At 41.1% G+C, this 18,787-nt stretch overlaps 2 protein-coding genes across 3 annotated transcripts; both read right to left on the bottom strand.

Moving 5' to 3' along the window:
- Nucleotides 1-1,702: 1,702 nt before the first annotated feature.
- Nucleotides 1,703-3,338, bottom strand: rgs1 (regulator of G protein signaling 1). Of its 2 annotated transcripts, none has more exons than XM_034614343.1 (4): nucleotides 3,219-3,338; nucleotides 2,838-2,917; nucleotides 2,589-2,755; nucleotides 1,703-2,319 (listed from the first exon to the last, which is right to left on the bottom strand). In XM_034614343.1, the coding sequence occupies exons 1-4, from the start codon at nucleotides 3,227-3,229 to the stop codon at nucleotides 2,143-2,145; spliced, it is 435 nt and encodes a 144-aa protein (XP_034470234.1). In that variant the 5' UTR covers nucleotides 3,230-3,338; the 3' UTR covers nucleotides 1,703-2,142. The 2 variants fall into 2 exon arrangements, with proteins under 2 accessions (XP_034470234.1, XP_034470233.1); XM_034614342.1 differs by having other exon boundaries at nucleotides 2,838-2,922; nucleotides 3,132-3,286.
- A 6,661-nt stretch (nucleotides 3,339-9,999) lies between these two features.
- On the bottom strand, nucleotides 10,000-15,482 carry rgs18 (regulator of G protein signaling 18). The gene is made up of 5 exons (XM_034614354.1): nucleotides 15,287-15,482; nucleotides 14,638-14,742; nucleotides 14,367-14,428; nucleotides 13,455-13,621; nucleotides 10,000-12,118 (listed from the first exon to the last, which is right to left on the bottom strand). The coding sequence occupies exons 1-5, from the start codon at nucleotides 15,406-15,408 to the stop codon at nucleotides 11,858-11,860; spliced, it is 717 nt and encodes a 238-aa protein (XP_034470245.1). The 5' UTR covers nucleotides 15,409-15,482; the 3' UTR covers nucleotides 10,000-11,857.
- Nucleotides 15,483-18,787: the final 3,305 nt, after the last annotated feature.

Here is an 18,787-nt window from a genome sequence, read left to right as displayed (position 1 = left end):
CGCAGATCAAACCAGCGACATCCTGGTTAGTGGACGACCTGAGGCACAGCCGCCCCGTGCTGATGTTCACTGTTCACTGTTTAAACTCTCTTTTAGATGATTTTCATTGTGAAAACATTTAAAACAATTGTCTGCTGAAAGGCAAAAGAAAAACATAAAAACATGTATATGTACATGTGGCCATAAATAAAAACAACAATGTATTTAAACGTAAGATATCAAAAACAAGCTTTGTAAAACTCTAAATTTATGTGTTTAGTTTAACAAAATGCAGATATTTACATTTGAAGTAAAGTCTATAACGAAAGCTGCTTTTGAGCCTGCTCTGTTACACTGTCTATGCTAATGTTTTGCTCGACAGGAAATGTTTTGTGACAGAATGCAGCTGTTGCTGTGGTGACAGAAACATTATCGCAGATGTTTTATTTATCGGTTGCAACAGCCATCTGTGAGTTTCCTCCATCAGCCGTTATCGCACAAGTACAACTTTGCACAGTTTCAGTCATTTTTATATCGTCCTCACTTCCTGCATGCAACGTCTTGTGCAGTTACAGTCTGAGTGTGCTTTGCTACCAACGCAGGTTGAACAAGGTTTGTCAAGCACTTTTTTTTTTTTTTTTTTTACAGTACTCGACAAATGTAACCCTCCTCCCACAAAGAGTCGAGCGAAACCAGTGTTGTCTCCGTTAGAGGAAGTTGCGGTGAACTGTCTGCACAACACGGAGCAGCTTTTGCCAAACATGTGAAACACCTCCTAAAATAAATCCCCCGAACATTTAACACCAGCTACATAAACAGAATAGAGTGTGTGTCTAACGCCCAGGCGTCACAAGGACAAACCACGCTGTGCCTACTTCCACTTTCCAAACAAAAAATACAAACACAAGACACAATTAATATGTTAAAGTTTGTGCAAAATGGAGCAATGTTTTGGGAAGTGAATGCCCTATGTTGTGTCAATTTAAATCCTATGCATTCATGAGTTAAATCCCTTTCTGAATCTGAACATGAAGTCTAATCGCAGTTTGAAAAACCTTCTGCTTTCTATTGTTTGCATGCTTTTTGCATTCAACATATCCTAAATAGAAAAAGAGAAAATAGCAATGCTATCTCACGATGCTGCCTAAAATTCTGTATGACACAACCTACACTAATCTTATTTTGAAAGGAGATTTACATCAAGCCCAATGAGCTTAGTGGGAGAGGCTTTTACATTTCATCAGATCCAAAGTTGGGACTTAAATCCTCTCAGATACTTTTCTCATGATGAACAACCACCAACCACCAGCATGAGAGCACACTAAGATGCAACCACAAGCACAGACCTAGTCCTCCAGGCCTGTGTCTGCCACGTCAAGCAGATTTAACCCGAGGCCGGTTTGATTCATAAAGTTGCTGTTGTTGTGCTTTGGCTGGTTGCAGACATACACTGCACAAAGAGGAAGTTGCTTCACAAGTGACGTTGTTCACTGTACCTCTTGCATCGGTACGTCTTCTTGTTTACATGATGGTTGAGGGACTCTGTTGCCATCTGCTGTCTACGAGGCCAACCACCACGTCGCAGTACAGACGACTGTTCTCTGACAACAACAAGGCTGATTTGCATTATATTCAAAAGGACTGCACCCAAATGTCATTGGACTGAATGTATTTAGTTTTTAGATGTTTAGATATCAAAAAAAAAAAATACAACAACGACAAGAAACCATTTAATAGAACAAGCAACTGAGGCAGAATTTCTACAATACACTCAATCAGAGAATATGATAATGTAGATTTGCATAATCAATTAGATAAAGCGTTGATAATACTTCACAAAAAGGGAATTATTTTTCATTTCTAACTTCACGGAGAGAAAACAGATAATCAGAGAAGAATTATGTGCACAATATCTTTAAAGATTTTGTTTAACCTTAACATAATTAAAGAGATAAAGTATAATACAAGCCTCAGATTCTCTTGAGCTTTAACTGTCTACTGAATCACACAGGTAAGGGGAAAGATAGCTCTGCTACACATTAGGGTCCGGATTGTATGGCATAAACCCGTTATCCACACTGAAATGAAAGAGCGCCGCAGCAGATCAGAGTCGGAGATGATTTCGCTGTCAGGCTGTCATTTTTTTTTGTTTTGTTTAAACAGTCACCTTGAATCAGTTCTCCTCAGGAGTCCTTGATAAATATCAGATTTCAGGAACCGGGGGTAACAATCCCTGGCCATCAGGCTGTAGATGAGCTTCTGCGCCGTGTCGAACGAAGTCAGGGTCGGCTTGGAGATGTTCTTCGTTATGTTTTCTCTGGTACTGCAATCTATGTTGATCTGGAAACAAACAATTTTGCCCAGCGGCATATTACAGCAAGTCTTTTCATCTTCATAATGTTCTTTGGGGTAACAACTTGAGTGCCTTTAAATCAAATCCCCGCACTTTTACCGCCACAAAAGGCACAGACACACAGCTTTATTGCAGCTACTATATCACAATAGGCTCACTGAATTCAAATTACAAACAATGACCATCCCGCTGCACTGCTCCAATTTGAACCACTGATATTCTGTCTTTTTTTTTTTTAAACCTTGCAGTGAATTACCTGTCGGGGGGCTTCTGTTTGGACAAACTCTGAGTAGATCCTGTTTGCAGATGAGATCATCTCTGGGACTGTCTTGGTTTTCTTGTACTCCTCACAGGCGAGCCAAAACAGTATGTTCTCCTCGCTGTACTCCGACTTCAGGAACTCCCGCAAAGCTATCTGTCCGGCTGGGAAATCGCAAAGGTAAAAAGTGCATATTCAAACAAATGCCTCTCTGTGTGTGTGTGTGTAGTCGGAGGAGACTCTCACCTTTACAACTGAGGACTTTGTCCACAGACTCACTCCAGGTCTCAACATCCTCCAGCGGATCCTTGGGAAAGCAGCACAATCTACCCTTGAAAAGAGCATCAAGATCAATCACTAGCTCAGTTATCTGTGAACTCGGCACGCGGCGGCGGCGGCACCTCCAAACCAGACTGGCAGGCCCATTCATTAATCATTTCAAGTATGTGATAGGTTTCCAGATGACCTGTAAACATTCAATTTAATGAACTGAACATCCCCAGTTCACAAATAAAGGCACCATGCAAAAGTGTGACTTACAGTGAGTGAAAAACCCCTTGGTATTTTCCACATGGCTGCTGTCTGTAAAAAGGTAAAGGCCCAATAATCAAATATGCAGTAACTCACTTTATCGCCATCTCCTCGTCCTCTACGAAGGGAGACAGAGATAAGATCCTGCTAGACGGAAGATGGGGTTGGGATTGTTTGGAAATGAGGGAGTCAAGTGACTGTACAAATCTAAATGACCCCCCCCCCCCCCCCCACACACACACACACACACACACACACACACACACCCTACATGGATGGAATATATGGAAATCTGTATGCAAAGTGTTGTTGTTTCTGGGGAAGACGGGGCACCCTTCCATGGCTGTCACACGAGCAGGACCAGAGAGCCCGGCTGTGATTAAAGCTGACCTCATCTCCTAAACAGTGGTCACGACTAACACGGATGTGACAACACAAGGTGGAAGATTAACCCGAAGAATAAATTGGTGAATCTAATCATGATATATTCAAGCCATATTCCTAATATTCCTAAAAAATCCACTTGATGTCTTCATGACTTTATTATTATTCAGCCCAGCAGTGAGGAATATAAATTATAGTGGCGACGCTGGTAACAGATTGTGCTTCTGTGGTAGAGAACGACGTGTCATATCCAGGAAATATCCTGACCATAAACAAATAGCCACAAACAAATTCACTATTAAGGAAAAGGCTTGTTCTCCTGCTATTTGCATGGCTGCAGTGTTCCTTATTGGCACTGATTTGTTAATATCCATCCATGCATCCATTATATAAAGGCTATTGCTTTATCCTTTGAGGGTTAAGGCAGGTCCCGGCCAGGTCACCTCTCATCACCTGGCCATCATACAGAAACAACAATTCACACCTACGGACAAATGAGAGTCTAACCTAACCCCAATCTGCATGGCTCTGGACTGTGGGAGGAAGCCGGCGTACCTGGAGAAAACCCACAAGGACACAGGCGAACATGCAAACTGGATTTGTTAATATGCCTCACACATTACCTCCAGTTGACTCAGGTGACCGCTGACACTTCAAACAGAAAAGTTCAGATTTGGACAAAAAATTCTCATCCATAATTTAGCCAACCTCTGGCGCGACAGAGAAGTAAAAGGCAGCAAAACTCATATTTGCTCATTTGCACATGACTGAAGCCCCATTTAGCTTAAACTGTTTTTTTTTTCTACAGGTCAAGGTTTACTGACTTGATTTCAATCCCGTTTAAGAGTGTGTATGTGGGTAATTTTTCTATCTCACTTCAGTAATACTCAAAGCTGAAAGTACGCTCATTTTTTTCCCCGGTGAACTCATCCTATTAGTTTATTTGATCTTTAATTGTGTCATTATACGTCTTTTTTATGCTAGGTGTGAAATTCATGGTTTTTCATGTTAACACCAATATTGAGGCCTATTGGGAGCCACTACAATGACTGAACAATGCACATGGTTAAGTCATCAGGAGAGCATGACCCCACAAAAGTACATTAAATGGGTTGTTGTAAAGTACGCCACAGGTAGGTGCTGTATGTGTATTACAGATCCTCATCGTGTAATTATACTGGGGTTAAAATGCCGTTACATACACAGCACAGTTCTATTCACTCCTTATTTCAAACCAATCAGAATAGGGTTGCAGTGACTGCAGCTATGCTAGCAGCTCTTTTGGTTTAGCCTTGAGCTAAATGTTAATTCTAATGAATGAATAACATAAGAGCAATTATACAATGACACCGCAAACATGCTGATGTTTAGCGGAGAAATGCAATCCACGTCCAACATATTTATTTAGCATGTTATCGCCACATTTGCTAATTGCCACTTGACATAAAGTACATCTGAGGCTGATTGAATACCATTACTTTAATTATAGTTCGGTCGTTACCCGAGGTATCAGGAAAATGATAGTGCTATAAGAAAAGATAAAGCATCACAGATGTTATGACAATTCATCTTATTAAGGAGAAAATGTCTGCACCAATAGAATCCAATAGTTGTTTGAGTAATCAATTTACTCAAAAACAAAACTGCTTCCTGACATGAACTGAACTGCAAACATTTTCCAGAACTTGTTCTCCCAGCCCCCTGGTAAACTTTCTGGAGAATGTGCGAATGTCACCGAGGATGAAAAAGTGGTGTCACACACGTAGAAAACGCAGACGAAGATGTCAAGTTCGAAAGACAACAAGCTTAAATAAGGGCAGATGCTGGTGTCAATACAAACAAAGACACATGCGCAGCGGAATTTACATAATATGTTCTACCTCCTGCAGGCATCAGCCTTCGCCAGCCTATTCCAGGCATTTCCAGACCAATCCCTCCAGTAGACATTAAGATGTTTTACATTATAAATGGAAGATTTGACCTGCTGGTGGTGCTGGACTCTGATTTGTCTTCACGGAACATGAATGTTCATTTAATTGTTGACAAACAGATGATGTATTTTGATGCAAATTTTGTATGTAAACTTGATTAGAAGATAAAAACCCTGAAAAAGATTTGCTCGTGTGAAAAACAGTTGACAGGAAAAGACGTATATTCAATTTTCATCATACACACTCACCGCTTGAGCTAAGTAGGCTGCTGCATTTACATAAAGTCTACTGTGTACAATTCAATTTCCACCCGTGTACATTTACTTGACTGATGTTGAAATGACACATGCTGAATGTGTGGCATACTGTACCTTTCCACAGTACTGTACATTTTGTCCCATGTTTGAATTACCTTGTATTCTATCATGACGTTTTCCTGTGATTTAGAACAGATGAACACAAGAGCGGTGTTTGCACGACACTGCACAGCGACAGAGAATCACATTATGCTCATCATATAATGAGCTTTACGTGGACGGCTGTCCTCTGCTCTGCTGGATGTACACAGGTCAGGACACAGAGTCATTGGTAATGAATCACTGAAAACGTGTCCAGTGCAGTTGAACCTGTCCTGACCTTCCTGACCACTGCTGGACAGACACAAAGCAAGAATGTAAATTAGAGCAGGTGATGGAAAACACCCGGGCTGCCTCTATTTGCATGTGTGTGGACGCACCAAGCTGAGGAATTTGTTTTTCAAAAAAGGCAGCACAAGGAACGACATGAGGACTCAGTGTCGTCGTTGAGCCGTCTCCGCAGACCATCTACAATGTTTGGTCTTGTTTTCATTTAGTCTTTCATGCTCCTTAAATCAAGTGTGAGCATTTGTGACCACCCAAGGACAAAAGTGACTCCATAAAACCCAGAGAAGATTTGTTTAAGGGGGAGTGAGTCATTTTCATGCATCCATGATATTTCACCAATGATACAGCATTTTAATGGGACTTTATGCCAAGTTGCACATTCCCCATCAAACACAGGGTGGCACTCCAGTCCTCTTCAGGCCTCCACACAGGTTTCCACGATGCCATCCCCTCATGTGTCCACCTTTCTCTGTAACTGGTGACAGCACTGAATATGTGTGTTTCTCCTTGCTGCTTGTTTTATTCAGTTGAGGATGAATGGGGTGTTGACCCATTCAGCTGAAGCCGTACAAGTCCTGGACTGCAGGTGGGAGGTTGCCGAGTGAAGATGTAACTGAAAACCTTCCTAAATTAGGTTTCGAGTCCCTGAGCACGATTCGGTAGGCAAGCATTTGATTTGATTAGGGAGTGTCTCGTCTCTTCCAGATCCTCAAATGACCCTGTTTTTTTTTTTATCTACTCACTCTTTCAGCAGGTGATTCAGCAGCGAGAAAAATATTGATGAGACTGAAACAAACCTTTCCGTGACAGTGGAAACAGCGACTCTCCAAAATTCACTGTGTCGAGATTCTGCTGCCTGACTTTCCTGCTCAGAAAGTCTCTCTCCTCTTTCTTGCTGCACATTGTCAACTTGTTCCTTCCTTCCCATACTGAACACGGTTTATATGATATAATATAACATTAGTGGCCGAAGAACTACAAGGATTATTCATTTGAACTGACAGTAAACATTAAATGTACAGTACATAGAGGGCAAATATCTGAGAATCATTGCTGTGGTAATCTTCAAACAATTTACCATTTACTGACAATGACCCGCTCCAGTGACTGTGTTTTCCTGCTTCAGTGTTGTTATAAGATATTGTGGCGAGTCGTGTGGACCATCTGCAGGAGGCATGCAGGGGAGATTTGTGTTCTGTTTCAGGCCTGAAGTGAGACAGCCTGACAGGGCAAACACTCCATCACTCCAACCAGCAGGTGCCAATTTGGCTTGTGTCTTGAGGAATTGTAGCATTTATGGTGCACATATAGTACATTGGATGGGCCTGTCCTCAGCTTTGTTTGCGAGCCTCACACATTCTCAAATTGATTAACAGAAAGAAAAACACATCACACATGTTTACTAAGGTACTACGACGACATAAATCAAAGTGAGATGACAAATTACAGTGTATTTAGCTTGTTTTTGCTACTGCTGCCTTCTAAGGCTCATTCATGCTGACTTTACTTGCCAATAGAGAAACATCACTTTCAAAGAATATAACCATCACTGCCCACAATCTTACATGCGTCCTTTACATTGGCAATGGTTGTTGAGCGATGTATCCACTACAGGGCAGAATCGAGAATCTCCAACAAGAACAAACACATCGGTGGAGGAGGTTGTGATTGTGAAAGAGGCAAAAGTGGCGGTTTTCCCCAGTTCCAGAGTAAGGTATTCTCAAAGTATCTCCTTAAAAAATTCTGCCATTGTTGAAATTTCATCATTTCACTTGAACTATCGGCTACCCTGCCGCCCCCCATGATTTCCCTCTGGTACTGATCTGATTCGTCCATATCCGTACGTTTTTTAGAAGACGTGCAAAATGAACCATATACGCATTTTAACATTGAACATAAATGAGCCTTCAATGTTAAATGTCATTCACATTGACTGCCACTAGATGTCACTCCAGAGCACTACATCCTGGATTAAAACAAATAGTTTGTTGACCAAATTTTTTGCCATCTTCGAAAAACAACACCTATCTTCCCCTTATTGTTCTCAGCAAGAGGTTTTGAAGCTCAGTAAAAGTGGTTCATTAAACGTGCAAGAGAATAACAACTGAATAGAGGATGGCAAACAAAAAATCATTCCAGCCACAGCCATTAGCCGAAATGTTTACAGTAAGCCTTCCAGTAATAGCAACATTCATCGTCTTAGTTCACGGTCACTAATGAAAACAGACATGTGACATTATGCTATAGGCCAAGTTAATATGGTTATAGGCAACCTAGCTACCAGAGACTGTGTGGCCACACGAGAGGAGTAAATAACAAGATAAATCCCAACAGGCAACATCTGATCCTTTATGGGACAGAAAGCTGCACCGAGGAGATCTCCACTTCGGTCTCGTTCCAATTCAAGTCTATTTTTAGGTTTAATTGGTCAAACACTACTTGCCTTGCATGTCCTGACAGCACACCACCGTCGTGTTTGGCTTCATGTCAACCCCAAAAAACGATGATAGAAAAACACAATGAGAAGCTGTTGCATTCTATATTCTCTTTAACAAGCTGCTTTTAAAAGCACATGCAGAGTTCATACAGGTCCAATGGCTTTGTTACAGACTTGGTTTTAGCAGCTTTAGTCTGAAGAAACTGGCGTTAGGAGTTATTTATAGCCTCCAGGAACATGACACTGATTTATTGATGGAAACAAAGACACCTTCAGAGTTGTGCGAAGATGTTCATTAGCCATTGAACTGAATCTTGTCCCCTGTATACAGGTGTTTCTCTAAATATACTTCAGACACCGAAGTACAAACTCGTACCTCAAGTCTGAACACAGCCTCCTGTTTGCAGTTGCACTGACATTCATCTAGGCCTGTCGATATCATTACAGGGCAACAGCATCTAGTGCAAAGAGTTTTGTGAGAAGAATTCACAGCTCAATATATGAGCCTGGGAGTCAGCAGATCTATGAGTAAATTTGTCTCACGTGGAGTCAATTAAAAGCTTGGATCGGACATAGAGGTTTTAAAAATGGAAACCTGTGGTGTAGAAGTTTGCAGACATCAATGGATTTGGCTTCGACTGAGGAGTCTGTAAAAATGAAACCCAATTTTTTGGGACAATGTGCAGCTAGTAGACAGCTTACAACAGATCTCTTTGCTTTAAACTTCTATTTGACTCGTATTCATCTTGTTTTACAAGCCTCATAACTTCAGGCAAACTGCCGTCTTTTTCTTTTGTTTCCCTTCAAAGATCCCACAATACATCTTTAACTTGTGATTTCAGAGGCTTTTAGCGCAGAGTGAGACACAAATTTAAATACCAATGGGGAAAGAAAAAAGAAACCTGCCAGCAAATTCTTAGTGGGCAACTAGTCTTCATCTGTGATGAATTTTGAAAGCCAGCTAAGCTTCTCCCATTGCTAACACATCATTAGGGTCTGCCCCGCCTTTTCTGATTATTTGTGTCAGAAAACAGCGGGACCTGCAGTATATTCATGCCACTGTCGTCTACATGGATGCATAATTAATGGAGACTGTGAGGTATTCCACGCAGGTTTTCCATTAAATAACTTGGGCTGAGGTGGACTTTATCCCTCAGAAGGCTACTGGAAACCCTGACATCTGTGTTAATGAGCTAAACCGCCTTGCTGGAATGTACTGGGATATGGTTTTTCTGCATACATATTCAGGCGATCGGGGGCGAACTCAGTGGGATCACTGACGGCTTGGAATTAATACGTGTTTGTCTTGGTAAGAAGTATAGTTTGTGCATACATACACAGTAACATGAATAATTCTGTGCTACAGTGGGTAGAGTTGATAAGGTCTATTCATTTTTCAGTGATTTGGAATAGGGAGCCGCACGCGATCACAATTTCCCCCACTAGTGTAATATGCACAAATTATGACTCAATTTGTCACATTAAGAAGTGGCCTTTCAAACTAAAGGCCTCATTAAAACGACTTTTATACGAAAGTGTTTATTTGAATTATTTCACATATTATAGTATGTACATTTACAACAGCGAGCAACACACATATGATCACAACAAACGCATAAATAATGTTAGATGGTAGTAAACTGAAATCAGCAATCATGATTAATAAGATATTAGTATTCAAATAAGATAGATGCATATTTTGTGTGTGAGAATACATTATAATTGTTAATGGAAAATGAGAGATCGGTATCCCTCGTTAAAAAGTTTCAGAGCTTCTCTACGTGGCTGCAGGCTTCCACTGCAGGTGAGACTTGAGGCAATTTGGACAGTGCGAGGGCTAAAATCATGAATATGTTATAATGTGATATGGTCAATTTATATACACTAAATCAACTGTAATTATGTGGTATGAGGTGCTGTCTCTGGCTTGGAAGATGAGGAAATGTAACATGTCTGAGGTCAGTGCGGAGGCCTGTACAGTAGAGCTAGAGAGAAGCAGTAAGAGATTCTGTCTACCGCTGTCAATAAAGTTTTGTCAAGAGTTGAGAAACTATAGAAATCATCAGGTTCAATCCACAAACAGTGCAGTGCCTCTGAGAAAGACGATGAATAGATAGAGTCATCTGGTTTTATACTGATAGACAGACAGATACTCTATTCTCTGTGGCCACATACTTCTGACTGGCCAGAGGGCTTTCGCTATTTTCAGATAACCACAAGGCTGCGACGTAGCGGCCTCATAACCTTTCTAAATGTATTCTTACAGCTGAAAGGCCGATGGTGTCATGCTGTTATCGTGCTGCGTAGTATAGAACTGAAAGAAAAACTACATCTGAGGAAACAAACTCATTCGCTTGGTTGTCAAGAGTTAGATGAGAAAATCAATATCACTCTCATGTCTGTATGGTGGATATCAGTCAGTTAGCTTAGCATAAATACTGTTAACAGCAAACTTAAACTTCCATGTATGTTGTCGTATGCGAGGTTGTGATGAAACCAGTGAAGACTCCAAGAGGTTACTGGACAAGAAATGGTCCGGTGCAGATTAAAGGTCCAGTCTGTAAGATTTAGGTGAAAGGGATCTATTGGCACAAATTGAATATAAAATAATCCTAGCGATGTTTTCACTAGTGTGTTTCATCTAAATTCAATGAATTTATAGAATGGGCCCTTTATATTTAAATACTTTACATTTACATCGGGAACAGGTCCTCTCTACGGAGACCACCATGTTTTTACAGTAGTCCAAAGTGGACAGACTAAACACCTCTTGAGGTTTTATGACAGCTGAAGGCTGCCACAGGTTCTCTTACATGTTTGGAAGGGGAGGGTAAGGTGAGGGGTGTTCAGCTGCAACATGCAACTTCGCCACTAGATGTCACTAAATTCTGCACACTGAACCTTTAAATAGAAAAGATATAACGTGCTGGTGAGTGACTTAGTGAGTGTAGTGAGTTTCAGATGTGATGTTTTAATACTGGACAGAGCCAGGCTAATTTATCCCTGTTTCCACCATTTAAAATAAGCCAAGCTAACCGGCTGCTGGCTGTAGCTTGTTATATACACACAGGAGAAAGGTATTGACCCTCATGTGTAACTCATAGAGAGCAAATAGATGTATTTCACAAATTATCAAATTATTGCCTTAATTGTGTATCCCTGTAATTTTGATGCATAATCCACTATGACCCCTGGGGTTATAAAAAAAAAGAAAACATATGCACTTTGCAGAAGCAAACCAGTGAATAACAAAGCTCTGTGCTACACTAACTGTGCTGCAAATCAAGGATTATCTCCTGTTTAATCTGTTTCACAGAGCGACCGACTGCGCCCAGGATGTTACAGCTGCCAGGCCGAGGGTTCAGTCGTGGCCTCGCCTCGCTCATTGAATACACAGGAGCGTGACCTTCTGCGAAACATGTTGGCCCCGGGGCCTTTCTGCCTGGTGAGACGCAGATAAATGTCAGAGTGCAGGAACCGAGGGTAGGAGTCCTTTTTCATCAGGCTGTAGACTTTCATCTGTGCGGCTTCAAAACAGCTGTTTGTGGGCTGTGCCATGTCCTTCTTGATGGCCACCTTGGTGCTGTAGTCAATGTTGACCTGAGAGAAATCGTCGTAATTAAAAAAACGTACTCGCTAACAATACAAATGAACTACACACATCAAATCTATAATTAAAGGAGGGCTACGTATGACAATGCATATTTTAGTTCAGATCCTAATACAAGAGCTTGGAATTGTTGTGTCTTGAATGGAAAATTTGACTTAAGCTCAGAACAACACAGATGGATTAAGGTTCTAGCAGATTTGTTTCTCACTGAGGATATATCAAACAGTGACAAGGAAGGGACACGCCAACATCCACAGCGAGTTATAGGTGTGAATCAAATCCATTAAAACAGATAGAGAAAATCAACATGTACGCACTCTTCTTCCAACTCAAACAGTAAAGTTTAGTTCTCTATAACCTCAGACGATCTTTCTCACAAGGACACAAGCGTCGTCTGGCAATGTCAGATTTTCTTAAAGGTTCATGTGAACCCGAAGATAAAATACTTTATTTATGACCCTGATCTTTTGGCGAGGTACGACTGAAACACTGCTACAGGACTCTATTATTAATACGGAGACATTCTCATCCTCCTGGATATGATCACAGATGACACACATTCATCTTAGACTGAAAAGTGTGTTAATTCTCTGGCTTTTAGTTTCATGAATGAGTTGTTTGTTTAAAAATTCTGAGTTAGAAATCATGATTATGACATTTATAGCCCTTGAGTGTCTCAGCCATAAAAAACAATCATCACTGATACACCACTCAAAATATTCATGCGTATGAAACTGCTTTATCTCCCACCAACGATATTGAAGGTAACGTTCATTTAAATGAATGAATTTACATTAATTAAATCACTTGTGCTAGTAAGTGCTTTCATGCCACTGCAGCATGCTCCAAACAAAACGTCCACATTTACATACACATTCATCTCAGACTGAAAGTGTGTGGGTGAGTCTCTCGTCAGCTCTGCAGTGGAATGTCAAAACCTCAGACCTGACACCAAACCTCTGTAACAGTCCGATTCGCTGTAGGCCCTGAACGCATATCGCACGGTGGTCGCAACGATAACTGTCTCGCACAGAAATAGCCCAAAAATATCCAACTCTGCAGTGCAGCGTGCAGGATGTGACCTCTGCGGGCTCCTGCACCTAATGATTGTTCACAAAGGTCAACCTGCTGCAGGCTTTCCACTGCACAGAGCTTTGCAATTCGCCCACTGTTGTTTTCATTACAATGGCATAAATATTTTAAACCTCAAACAGCCCACGTTGACAAGTGAGCTAAAGAGAATGCTAAACTATTTAAGACTATACAGCCTATTTTTCTGCATTGCATCCATGTATTTTTATGATAAATAAACAAACCATGTCTTACCTCTTTAGGGGCTTCCGATTCAATAAATACTGTATAAATACATTTGGCTTTAGACAGCAGCTTTGTCTCAGAATCAATGGTCTTGAATTCTTCACAGGCCAACCAGAACTGAATGTTCTCCTCACTGAACTCTGTCCTGAGGAACTGACCGAAGGTTTCTACCCCATCTGAAAACAGAACAAAAAAAAAAGAAGCAGAAACAGAGACACTGTTAGTGACAGAAAGTCGAAAGCTGTTAAAAAGTTAATCTGTAACTTTTCTGATGATGTTGGGGAATGAGGCTCAGAATTGAGGATGCTTTAAAAGTACAATATGTAACTTCAGCTGCAAGGGGACGCTCAACCCAAACTATGAGTCAGCTTGCCAATGAAAATCAACCTTGTTTTTAGATGTTTTTAGATGTTTCTTTGGATTTGTTTTTAATGTTTAAGAATTGTTACATATTATATCTTCAAAGGAGTTAAAGGAGTTATGGACATCCTTATATCCTCATCCCAAAGTCTAATTGGCCTGTATAAACCGTATATTTATACATATATATATACATAAGTAATAGCTTTAATATGGTAAAACAGTGTTATTCATATACTGTCTTCATCAAATAGATATTTCCTAAATGAGCACATTCAGGGGTCCACAGTGTTTCAATGTGGCACTGAAGTGCAACGTCTGGGACTATGAGGAAGTAGAACAGTTTCTGTTTTACTCTATGTGCCAACAAACATTAAAAGCTGTAGTGAAACTCTCGCTGCTCTTCTCTATTAACTATTTATTGCCTCAGGCACTTCTTAGCAGTTTACAATTCAAATGGAGCCAACGGCTTGACAGCAGGTGAAGCTGTTTTTTTTGGGGTGGGGGGGGGGTCAGCAATTCGACACAACGTTTCTGAAAAGTTTGAGGCATTAATCTGACCCGAGTGCTTCAGCAGTTCTTCAAAGGAGTCGCTCCACTGCAAAGCTGCCTCTGGTGAGATACTGGGAAGAAGAAAAAATCAGAGATGCAGTCAGCTCTTCCTTAATGATGCAGCAAAAATGTTTAGGATTCTCATGAGGTGTCAGGAAGTCATGTTTCTATAAGTGTGCAATGAGTCATGGAGAGAGCTGCATAACTGAGGTCAAAACATGAATAATACTTGTCCCCAAACAACGTTGCCTGTACATGATATTAATGGATGTTGCCTCACTTGCTGGCCGTCGGATTTGTCTTTTTATGGGGACTGACGTTTTCATGGGAGCCCGACTTGGTGAGAAAAAGGCTTAGTCGACTCTTCCTCTCCTTGTCTTTCTGTCTGCAAACAACAGAGAAAATACATCAAGTTCCACAAAGTGTGCTTGAGCTGCAGCTGCGGCGCTATTCACCAAATCAGCAACTTATCAGAGAAATTACTCCTCGCAGACGCGTCTCCAAAGTGGCTCACACGACACGCCATAAATCACTCACAAACCTTTGTGCCACAAAATGCGAGACAAGTCACGTTCGCACATGTGTTCAAACAAAGAGCCAGTAGAGAGTCATCACGGAGGACGGCAGCTTTTTAAAAGTTTTCACAGGCTCACATAGAGAAGTGGCTGTCAGTCATACTCACACAAGCTTGTGTATAAAAGCATCCCACACTGTAGCTATTATGAAAACATGAGGTTGCTCTTGAGTAAAAAGCTTCTCCATACAAAACAAACTGCTGCTTTATCTCTTTTTTCGACATTGTAGTCCATTTCTTAGATTTCTGACATTTGCTGCAACAGTTGAAAAATAACACATTTTTATGTTATATTTTCATATATATTTTCACATTTTAATACATTTTTAAATAACCGAGGTTCGCGCACACCAACCTGCTCGAATCGTCCTTCATCTTTGGTGCCTGCAAGTGTTCTGGACTAAGCATTTTGAAATATGCTTCCTCCTTTGGGGCCATGTAGTTGAATTGAGGAAATAGAAAAAGAAGTGTCTCCATGCTACTCTGTCTGTATGCTGCGTGTAAAGCGACAGGCCACAAATAGCTCGCCAAACATTTTTAACCCATCACTTCTTGAGCCGCTCTGTGCCTTTATAAACCTCGCTCGCGTTTTCGTTTCCTATACCTTTTTGGCGGTACTTCCTGTAATGGTGCATACACTCGCAGCTTCATCAGTGACAGAGAAAAGCCCCTGGGTTCAACATCCTGTCAACTGTTTTACTCAGAAATTTGAGAAAAGTCGGCGGCTTACACTCATTCACAGGAATCAACACTCGTTTTTTTTGCTTGAGACAATATGTTGACAGTTTTTAAATGTTGGGACACATTTTCAACATTTTGTTTATGCTCCCTCGCTGATGCAATGCGCTTGTGTGGTTGACACATGAGTCACATCAAGCAAGTTGATGAATGTCTTTTTTAAGTGTGGGTTATTAAAGAGATTGAGTTTATTAGGGAACTCTTGCACCTCGAGCAAGGCCAGACACTGGATGGAATGAAAGAATGAAATGTAATGAATAATATAGACAGAGTCTGGGCTGAGCTCTCTCCAGAACATCAGAGCCTTAATGGAGAAAGACAAACTCGCTGTGACACGGTGGAAAGCAGCAGGGAATAGGTGCGTTCTGGGGTAGATGGAGACAAATGTGATGTCTCTGTTAGAGAGACTGAAACCGTCTTTAAAGATACCAGTGGAATATCCCGACAGTGCTTCTCTAGTTTTGACAGAGAGAGAGGGAAAAATGTCTGTTGCTTATTGTTACCTCACTTGGATGTTTGACCTTCAACGTGCAGAATGATCCATGTGCGGAGTTTGACACTGTTTTCTCTGCACCTACCTTCAATCTGAGTTTAACATGATATTGTGAGAGTCCTGGTCCAATAGGCAACACACACGTTTTATGTGGACCCTTGAAGCCTCCTGTGCAAATAGAATTGAAACCACGATAGCTTAAACCATAATTTTATGTGTCAACATAATTAATCTACCAACAACTGGGATGAGTGTGGACCGAGGCAAACCTTCCTAAAGACCATTTTGGACTAAACAAAGCCAAATATCTATTTTGCAGAAAAGAACCATCTGCCCAACCTGACACATGTGGATGTATTTAGAATGCTCCTTTACTGTAATGTTAGAACACAATTGCTTGTCTTTGCAAGGAAACGTCCAATTCATTCTTCCTACCGGTGGTGTCAACTCGGTTCACAGTTGGAGCATTTGGGTCATTTTGGATCAGCTTGGATCAGCATCAAGCTCCCGCTTAAATATTTAGTGCAAAAAAATGAACGTATGAGCTTCTTTGATGAAAGGTCAACGACACAGTCTTGTGGGCTTTGACGAAGGTGTTAACTACGTCTCCCAAGGTGCATTTTGGCAAGAGGTTTAAAATCACAAAACTTAAAATTCGTAGATGTGCACTGCAAAATGTTATCAATTTAGATTTGACTGATGATGTTTGATTTGGAACCAGTCTATATCACAGACACCAAACTTAGCCTGTAACAGGTGGGGAATGGCAGAGGTGGAGTCACATGATTTGGTTATTTCCAGTAAGTCCTTACTGAAAGGTGCGTTCAGACTGAAAACTAAGCAGCAACACTGCAAGTACAGGTTCGGTGAATGAATGTGAATTCGCTCTTGATGGCATAAACTGAGGCAAAGACAAAAGAGTAAAAAAACTTGGATGTAAATATTATATGTCTCAAACTTTATTCTTATTGTTAAAATATAGATATGGAAAGGGGAGAGGGGTCTGGAGGAGAAGAATAGAGTTCCTGGTTGTGTAAGGGATGTGTATGAGCTCCACACATGTGCTTAGTCTGTTGGTTGCTGGCCGTAGCTGTTAGCTGTTAGCTGTTAGCTGTCGCTGTCGCTGTCGCTGTCGCTGTCGCTGTCGCTGTTAGCCGTGGCTAGCAACCAGATGGGCAAATTGTCTAAAGACTTTTTCAGACGTGAACTTTGGAAACTGTTTGGAGAACTGGGTCTGCACATATAGATTCCACTGTTTAAATTATGGTTGTTGTTTTTTTTTATAGCATTGGTGTTGGGCCTTATCTCCAAAAGCTCTTGAATCTCATTGTCTTTGTCCCTGTAATTTGATTTCCTTCAAAACCGATCATCCGTTTGACTTTAAACGTTGCAGGTGTATTGCTAAGGACCCAAGGAAGTCCATTGTCGAGCGAGTCGTTGTTCAGATGGTGCCCTCTAGAAATCCGCGATATGGATTTACACAGACTCAAGCAATCAGCCCCCACCGACACGCACATTTTGAGAAGGCCCTGCACTAGTTGATTAAAAGAGACAAATTCTGTACGGCAAATGCGTGTGTGCAGCTCCAGCCCAGTGGTCCGATAAACTGAAGCTGCAGTATCCTTTCCCCTCAGGTAAACAGCAGACTGCTGAATCACTGAAACCAAATTAAATAGCAGCCATTTAGCTTCACTGTATGTATTTGCCTCTTGTCAACATACCAGATGAGAGAACCAACAAAATCAATACACACATGCAGCCAAGAAGGTGCTCCCACCAGCTGGGCACAAAAGATTAGGCTTGTTTTATTTGAGTATTTTGAAAGAATATTTCCATTTTCCATGTTAATTTCCTAACTGTAACCTACTCCTGTGGTTGGTTCTCCATACAATGAGAGCATACAAAGAGTGACTGTGCATATGACCATTCTTTCTAAATTATGTCTATGTATGATGGGGAAACATATGGAAATGTGCTGTCTGAAGTGTCACTGAACTAAGCATTTCATATTGCCTGCACAGTGGTCACACTAATCTGAAATCACATGATGTCTGGTAGACGTATGTTCCCCAGTGTGTCTATCATCGCATGAATTTCCTGTATATCTGCATCTATAAACAGATATGTGCATCTGTGTGCAGAGATAATATGTCAGTTGATCTTGATGAGAGTGCTTTAGATGTTGTTTGGTGAAAGGGGAAGTGATAAAGTCCAAATTGCAAAGTGCTGACACGGGTGAAGGGGGAAGGGTGGCTGTCGTTACTTCCTGTCTGAAAACATCTGTTCACATGTCGGTGTACAGTCTGCCATGGCCTGCAGAGTGAAATCCCACCAGCGTCAGACAAAGACGAAAAAAAGAAAACTTACAGACGCCATTAAAGCATCCGACACACACACACAGTCATGTCTCCATGACTTCAGAGGACACTACATTGACTACCATTGATTTCCTGGAGACTTATTCTAACCCTAACTCTTACCATAACCTTAACCTAAACTTAAAACATGTCCTTAACATTTAGTGATTTATGTTGTGCGGACTACACAGACACACACACAAACACATGCACGTCTCTCTATAGTTGTGAGGAGACTCATTGACATGATGCATTCCCTAACCCCTTA

Source organism: Hippoglossus hippoglossus, chromosome 17 (assembly GCF_009819705.1).
Source record: "Hippoglossus hippoglossus isolate fHipHip1 chromosome 17, fHipHip1.pri, whole genome shotgun sequence".
Lineage (NCBI taxonomy): Eukaryota > Metazoa > Chordata > Actinopteri > Pleuronectiformes > Pleuronectidae > Hippoglossus > Hippoglossus hippoglossus.
This window is presented reverse-complemented; position numbering and strand designations above follow the sequence as displayed.